This window comes from Panthera tigris, chromosome X, assembly GCF_018350195.1.
Source record: "Panthera tigris isolate Pti1 chromosome X, P.tigris_Pti1_mat1.1, whole genome shotgun sequence".
Taxonomy (NCBI): Eukaryota; Metazoa; Chordata; class Mammalia; order Carnivora; family Felidae; genus Panthera; species Panthera tigris.
This window is the reverse complement of record NC_056677.1, coordinates 97926008-97934428: the sequence shown is the minus strand read 5'-3', so window position 1 is coordinate 97934428 and position 8421 is coordinate 97926008. Positions and strand designations below refer to the sequence as shown.

The 8421-nt window shown below is 50.1% G+C and overlaps 1 protein-coding gene across 1 annotated transcript; it reads left to right on the top strand.

Moving 5' to 3' along the window:
* Nucleotides 1–931: 931 nt before the first annotated feature.
* On the top strand, nt 932–4862 carry LOC122235290 (homeobox protein ESX1-like). Its single transcript, XM_042973966.1, has 6 exons — nt 932–1031; nt 1327–1438; nt 1970–2160; nt 2320–2833; nt 3259–3304; nt 4834–4862. The coding sequence occupies exons 1-4, from the start codon at nt 932–934 to the stop codon at nt 2637–2639; spliced, it is 723 nt and encodes a 240-aa protein (XP_042829900.1). The 3' UTR covers nt 2640–2833; nt 3259–3304; nt 4834–4862.
* Nucleotides 4863–8421: the final 3559 nt, after the last annotated feature.

The window sequence follows — 8421 nt, the reverse complement described above, 5'->3', positions numbered from 1 at the left end:
GAGGCTATTCTCAGCACTCAGGATACTAACACATTCCCACCTGCAAAACATTTCTTTTTTGAGGGGGGATCTAAATTAAATTTATTAATACGAGACCTTGATGGTGCTTAATTCCAGGGACCAGAGCTCAGATTACTGGTGCTTGATGAAAAGTAAAGAGAAATCTTAAGGACATAATTAAAATCATGACTTTTGGGGCACCTGGGTGGCTCAGTCAGTTAAGCATCTGACTTCAGCTCAGGTCATGATCTCCTGATTCATGGGTTTGAGCCCCACATCTCTGTGCTGACAGCTCAGAGCCTGGAGCCTGGAACCTGCCTTGGATTCTGGGTCTCCCTCTTTCTCTGCCCCTCCCCCGCTCACGTTCTGTCTGTCTGTCTCTCTCTCAAAAATAAATAAACATCAAAAAAATAAAGAAAAACTTGACTTTCACCATCCTCGAAATTCTATGAATTCTTCACCCATCCTCGTGACATGGGTAAAATTGAAAACCATCAAAATATTTGGACTTCTTAAAAACTGGATTGTATGAATGGTGTTTATGAGAAGGTGTTTGTGAAAAATCGATGACCCTGGATCTTATCCAAGAGGACAGCACTGAATAGTTCATATGTTCCTTGAGGGACTAAGATGCTGACGTCTTTCTGATACCGGATCATTACGTGATTGCTGATTCGGCATCAGGGTGTAAGTTAGCTTTCATTCGCACCAGGTCCAGCGAGTTATTGGGCACTGGGTATATATACATACATATTTTTTGACTATAGCCAGAGGAAGTGGCAGGGGCGCGCAGACTGTCATTAAGCGGTATTCGACACTATGCAAAACATTTTTGGAAGGGAGAAACAGAGCCCTCAATCTGCCTTCTTTTTTATTAGACGTTTATCAGCTCAGAGCAAGAACTCGGGAAGGTGGTTCTAGACAAAGGGAGATGGAGAAAGACGAAGAGGACCAAGAGGAACAGGAGAAGGAGGAGAGTAAAAACCTGGAAACTAACCCAAGTCCCCAGCACCCGCCCAGCGCAGAAACACGTGCGCTTTTGCAGAGGACCTACAGCTAGAGAGGGGACAGCGGAGCTTGACATGCAGAGGTTGGCAAGCCCCACAGTCCAAGGCCAAAGGAAGGGCCGCGGGCAGTGCAAGCATTCTTGGATGCACAAAACTGGGGGCAGGGTTCTACACTTGTACTACCAACCTGAATTCCTTACTACCAATCTAGAATATTCGTTGCTTTCGCAAGAGACGGGTTGGGTTTTTTACAGCGTGGATCTGAGCACCCACGGTGCTCTGCAAACCTAGCCTCAAGCTCCCGCTCCTGATCGCCCAGGGAAGCTTGGTGGGCTCCGCTTTCAGCGCGTTATTGCAAAACCCCAGAGCAAGCAGCCCACCCCCCAGCTAATCGTTTCGTCTGAATCGCCAGCCCGGCTCGTGGACTCTGGGTGCGAAGGGAGCCGAACCAGAGAGTCCCGTCCATTAACTACCGACTTCTCGGCGGGGAGAGGCGCGCTCAGAGCCCACGCGGCGAGGGCGACCACCGTCGCTTCCGTGCTGGGGCTGCCAGGGGCCCCGCGCTTTCTCCAGCCCTCCCTCTGAGTCCCTCGCCCCGGAGGAGCTTAGGGCGACAGCCCTGCACCGACCTCGGTGCAGCGACAGCCCGGCGGTGAGACGTTCTCGCCACACTTCTCTCAGGGCTCTGGGGGCTGGTGGGAGGTTTCGTGCCCCGCCCCCCGCCCCGCCCCCGGCTGGCTGGCACCGCCCAGCAAGGCCCCTGCCCCAGGGTAATGCCCCGGGTAAGCGGCGAGTTAGAGCCCTCGGGCACGCCCCCTCCCGCAGCACGCTTCCGGCAAGCGCTCCGCCTACCTCGTGGCCGCGCCCCAGCCTCGTGTGCTCCCCGGCAGGTCCCGCCCACCACGCACGCAGGTGCCGGGGTAGTGGGCGTTCTAAGCGAGCGACCGTTGATCCAGGGGTAGGTGCGCGGTAACCCGGACCCCGTGCCAGAAAGACGACCCGACCCGGGGGGTTGCCGCGGGCCGCAGCGCGGAGTCTATAAAGGCGCACGGCTGCGTCGACAGCGCTCGGGACATGGAACCTCCGGCCGGGAGCCCCCTAGAAGACACCGCTTCCCAAAGCCTGGGAGACGATGAGTTCCGAGAACGGCAGGGTCGGGGCCTGAACCGGGACATCCGTTTGGCGAACCGTGGGAAACGCCCTTTCCCTGGGAGAGGCGAGGGGACGGGACGCGCGGCCAGCGTCGCTGCTCTCGGGTCGCTGCCCCACGCACCCTGGGCTCCAACGTAGTGATCTCTCTTTTCTTTTCCAGACGCTAAGCCTACCGTGATCTCAGTAACTGGAGGAGACGTCGGGAAGGATCTACTGTCCGAACCTGAGCGGGGAGCAGCAGCAGAAGGGGAAGAAAGCCACGGCGGCGCGGGAGCTCCCGGCCCCGTAGACGAGATCCAGAAGGGCGGCGGCGGTGGAGAGGAGCCCCCGCAGCAGCAGCAGGAGGCCCACGCGGCCACCGAGGATCCGCAGCCCCAGGACAGGCAGCCACGCCTCCGCCACCTGTTCACGCGGTTGGAACTGAAGGAGCTGGAGAGCGTTTTCCAACGCACCCAGTACCCCGACGTGTTCGCCCGCTGAGTGGCTCGCCCTGGAGGCGCCCAGTTCTCTAGGACGCTAGGGGCTCGGCGGCGTGGGACGCCTTTGGCTCTCTCCCGGGTCTCTCTCCCTCCCTTCCAGAGCCAAAGCTACCTATGGGCTGGAAGCCACCGAAATCTGCCAGCCCTTGAGCTCCGTCCAAGGTGGGAGTGATGCCTACAGGGCTGGGCATCGAGGTAAATATTTTCCTGCAGTATATAAATGAATCGTCAAGAAACTTGGGCCGCGCTCCTGTTTTCCTAAATCTCATTCTCTTGGCTCAGGATTGAGATCAGGATGAGGAGTCAGGCACCCTCATGCAAGTGCAGGGTTGGATCTGGTCTTTATTTAAAATGCTGATAATTTGGTCGTCCCGGAATTTTTTGTGCATCCGTTTGATTCAAGTTACATTGATCTTGAACTCTGAGTTTTTCAACGTACCCTGAAATTTTGCCCACAAAGGAAAGTTGTCCCTGAAGCAAGCCCGGACTTGGGTATTACAGAAATGTGTGCTGGGGAATTGGGGAAAATAGAAATCTAAAAACAAGCATGAACTGTACATTGTATATCTCATTTCATCCACAACTCCACATACTAAATATTGGCGATTTTCTTCCCTCAGAAAGGAGATTACCATATGTATGGATGTGACTCAAACCGAGGCACAGGTCAGTAAACTTGAAAAAAGCAATGTGGCTGGGCAGCCGTTTTAAAATCTGCTTTGGGTCTTGGACACTTTTGTTCCAGACATTCTCAAGTTGTTGCTTCGGTTACCTTTTCCATGTTTGGGAAATAAGTTTTGAACTTTAGGTCTTTGGTGAATGGAAGTTGGGATAAGTACACCCCGGTTTATGGAAATTGCCCATTACCAGAAGGATCTTGATTTCTTAAAGGAAAACAGTAAAAGAGAACCAAACTGCTTCTTCGAATTCCCTGTACAAAATCAAGGGTAGATAAAGTTTAACTCCTTTTTTGTAAAAGTTTATTTATTTTGAGAGGTGGGGGGTGGGGTGGGAAGAGAGAATCCCAAGCAGGCTCCACACCATCAGCACAGAGAGCCTGACATCATGACCTGAGCTGAAATTGGACACTTAACCAACTGAGCCAACCAGGTGCCCCAAGCTCAACTCCTTCTAACACGTCTTTTAGGGAGCATTTCTGTGTGGAGTCATGTTGGGCTCAGTTAAATCTGGGAACTATGCACATTAACACACAAAGGACCTAGGTTATGAGAGGGTTCGACTGTATTGTTACTTTAAATATTTAAAACCAGGCATAAGTTCTTAGCTAAATCCACACACACACAAAAGTACATTCAGGCCTTGGGGTGAGGGAATTATTCACATACAGAGAACACACGATATGAGTAACTAATGTCTGTTTAGTTACACCAAGATGAATGCAGGGAGACGGCTTTAAAGTCCAAGTGCCTGGTTCTCCTGCTGTTTCAGTCTGTAGTAAAGCATTGTAGAAAGTGGCGGCCCCACTTTTAATGTTCTGAAACTCTCATGTGTCAGCCTGAAAACATTATAGTGGAGGGTTGGAGGAAACTGGAGATTTGTTTAGAAATTGAAGCAAACAGGGGCACCTGGGTGGCTCAGTCAGTTAAACGTCCGACTTCAGCTCAGGTCATGATCTCATGGCTCATGGGTCCGAGCCCCTTGTTGGGCCCTATGCTGACCACTCAGAGCTTGGAGCCTGCTTTGGATTCTGTGTCTCCCTCACTCTCTGCCCCTCCCCTGCTCATGCTCTGTCTCTGTCTCTCTCAAAAATAAATAAACATTTTGAAAAATTTGAAGCAAACAATTGTTTTTGGTGCCAAAACCTGGGAAATAACCATTTTTTTTTTTTTAGTTTGAGAGAGGAAGAGTGCACGTCGGGGAGAGGAGCAGAGGGGGAGAGAGAGAGACATCAAAAGCCACCAGGGTGCCCTAAGAACAATTTTTTTATTTCTTTTTTAACGTTATTTATTTTTGAGAGAGAGAGAGACAGAATGCGAGAGAGGGAGGGCAGAGAGAGAGGGAGACACAGAATCGGAAGGACGCTTCAGGCTCTGAGCTGTCAGCACAGAGCCCCATGTGGGACTCGAACTCACGAGCCATGAGATTATGACCTGACCCGATGTCAGACTGACTGAGCCACCCAGGCACCCCAACCCTAAGAACAATTTTTTAAAATATTTATTTATTTTTGACAGCAATAGAACACAGGCGAGGGAGGTACAGAGAGAGGGAGACAGAGGATCCGAAGCAGGCTCTTCACTGACAGCAGAGAACCCGACGCGGGGCTCGAACTCACAAACCATGAGATCTGAACTGAACTGACGTCGGACGCTTAACGGATTGAACCACCCAGGCGCCCCAAGAACAATTTTTAATACAGTTTCACTGAGCTAAGAAGGGTGAAAAGCTTAGAGAAGAATTGCATACAAACATATACCTTGAAGATACGGCACAGATTGAGCTCTATGAGTGAATATTCTCGAGGACTTTCTAACATCTAAGGATTTTTTTTTTTTTTTTTTTTGGTGGTACTATTTTGAAGAGATGGGTTTTATGGAATTTGGTGCTGGGTGGGGGGAGGGTTTCAGTTTATGCCAGATTCTTACCTGTGTTAATTTGAAATATTCTTTCATTTGTTCGGGCAGTGATGTCTAATTCGTGAGTCAAAAGATGACCATTTGAGACGGTACCAGGTCATGTTGTATTAAGAGATTATTTGTGAAAAACAAAATCCGGGATGAGTTTGTTATTTTTGTTCCATGGTATGTATGTGAGTGCAGTCATGCAGATGGGGTGTAGATCTGGTGGTATGGAGTTTTAGTGAATTTGGACCCAGTTTGTCTAAATTTTCCTTAATTCTATAGACGAAAATATCATGGCAGTATTCAGGGTGTCAGCAGCTCTCACATCCCAGTAAGAAGCCACAGTCCCCCTGGGCCCTCCAAACCAGGCCTTCCTCGTCAGATCATCCTTTTAACTCTCAAGAGGTTTCAGAGGATGAATAACCCATTAGGTATCTTTGAGGGAAACCTGTTTAAAAGTCCAACCTGCTGGGGCCCCTGTTGAGAGAGAGGAACATTCAGGAATGCACCTGTGCATGCCCACTGCCACCCTCACCAGATGATTTTGAAAACAATATTTTTATTTTTATTATTTTGAGAGAGAGTGAGAGCACGTGCGCGTGAGCGAGGGAAGGGCAGAGAGAGAGGGAGACAGGGAGAGAGAGGGAGGGAGAGAGAATCCCAAGCAGGCTCCGAGCCCGGTGCAGAGCCAGACATGGGGCTCGATCTCACATCCATGAGATCACGACCTGAGCCCAAACTGAGAGTCGGGTGCTTAACCGACTGAGCCACCCAGGTGCCCCAAAACAAAATTTTTAGTCAAACACGTGGCTTTGCCATGCTGAGACTGAAAGCCAGACGGCACTCGGCCCAAATCCTGCAGTCAACATTCATATCTAGTCTGACACACTAACAACATTTCTTTTTTCATGCTCAGACTGCCTGCGAGAATAACGAGTCCCTTTTCTGTTCTCTGTAGATGTTAGTTTGGGCTGAAAAGTTATAAACGCAATCTCGGGGAGGGGAGTATACAGTAGTTTCAGCATTTTACAGGAATTAAAAATTCTGGATCTTTCTAAAGTCTCTAAAGCTTTTTCACATCAATGTAAATTTTCCTAGGTAAGTGTGAAAAGTAAGTTTTTAAACAAAGAGTCACTGCAGTTACATACAAAGTAGGGGAAATGGGGTTTGTTCTGAGTCGTTTTAGTCTTTTTAAGTTTATGTATTTAATTAGAGCACGAGCAGGGCAGGGGGCAGAGAGAGAGGGAGAGATCTGTCAGCACAGAGCCCAACGTAGGGCTTGAACTCAACGAACTGTGAGATCGTGACCTGGGCTGAAATCAAGAGTCAGATGCTTAGCCAACTGAGCCACCCAGGCACCCCGTTCTGAGTTGTTTTAAAAAGGACAGGAAAAAATGTTTTGGGGTGCCTGGGTGGCTCAGTTGGTTAAGCGTCTGACTCGATCTCAGATCAGGTCTTGATCTCAGGGTCATGAGTTTAAGCCCCGCATGGAGCCTGCTTTAAATAAGTAAATAAGTAAATAATAAAAAACAGAAATACGTTTGCCAGAATTGAGGTGATGGGGTGTCGTGCTTATCATTGGGCGTCCTCGGAGCACACGCTTGGATGTGCTGACCTGCCTTGCAGTCGTTTGGTGCTGATACGATACCTCTGGGGAACGTTGGCATCCCGGAGGTGGAATAAGAGAGCTAAAATAGAATCCTCCACTGCATTTCCTGCTAGGTAAGCTAAACTTGGCCTCCTTTGACCTGCTGTAGCCCACATGTGGCCTGGGCTTCTCAACGCCTGGAGCGGACGCCTCGGGAGTCAGTTGCTATGGTAACATAGCCCTCATCCTAGGAATGCTGCGTGCCATTACCTTCATCGGGGTTCAGTGAGACTTCTGCTCACCCCCATTAAGCCCAGGCGGTAAGGTGTCCCAGCGAGAGCCGGTCCTTGCCTCGGCCAGATCATCTCAGGAACCATATTCTCATTTTCCTCTGTGGAACTCTCACATGAGGTTTTTTTAATTCGGCAAGTGAGACAAACGCTCATTGGCCCTGCGGTAAAAGACGGGCATCCACGGAGAACCAGTCCCATTGTGCCACGTGGCTCTTCCAAGCCAAGTACCTTTCTCTTCTGTACCGGCTTAGGAGAAGAAACCTCAGTAGTCTCTGCACCGCAAGGGGCTTTCAAGGTCATCCAGTCCACTCCCTTCATTTCACAGATTTGGGACACAGGCCCAGAACGGTGGAGCAGGCAGCTCAAGAAAGCGCGCAGAGTTCCTCGGCCCCTGGGTGGCCACGCCCTCCCCCGAGACCTAGATCATCCAGCTCTGGGCAGCACACGCCAGCTCGGGCTCAGTGCCTCAGCGCGTGCCACCTGCATCCTGCCTAGAACTCTTTTCTCCAAAGGGCTGGAGACTCAAAGTTCCCAACTCCCCGCCGAGTCATTTTACTTCTAGGAAAATAGGAAAAGTTACCAACCTCCCCTACAGACATTCAGCCTCCTGGTGCTTACAACTTCGGGCCTTGAGAGAGTGATGCGATTTGTACCCTTTCCACAAAAGGCCGGGTGTGCTTCCATTATAACCGCCCTCATTTCTCCCAGTCTCCTTTCAAAACCAAGTTTGCCAACCTGTGGCGCAACCTGTGAGCAAATGCCAGCTCTGAACGTGTGGTGAATTAACTTTAAAAAATGTTTATTTGTTTATTTTTGAGGGAGGGAGGGGAAGGGCAGAGAGGGAAAGAGAGAATCCCAAGCGGGCTCTACACTGTCAGCACAGAGCCCGATGCGGGGCTGGAACTCGTGAACCGTGAGATCATGACCTGGGCTGAGGTCGGACGCGTAACCAACTGAGCCATCCAGGCACCCCTAGAAATACAATTTTCAAATGCGTTGAGCTGTAGTCCACCTCCATCCCTTCCACACACAAAGGGTAGGTCTCACGGTGAATGTCTTAATTCCCAACATTTACAGGCCAATATTTTGGATTCTAAAAATACAAAAGGTGCCGCCTGCACGCACTCTTGCTTTTAAAATCAAAGGACACGGGGCGCCAGGCTGGCTCAGTCAGTAGAGCCCGTGACTCTTGATCTCAGGGTCGTGAGTTCAAGCCCCACGTTGGGCATGGAGCCTACTTTAAGAAAAAATAAAAACTATAAAATCAAGGGACACAAGAGATTTAAGTGGTGGCATTCAGGCCTGGGTACATAATTGAGA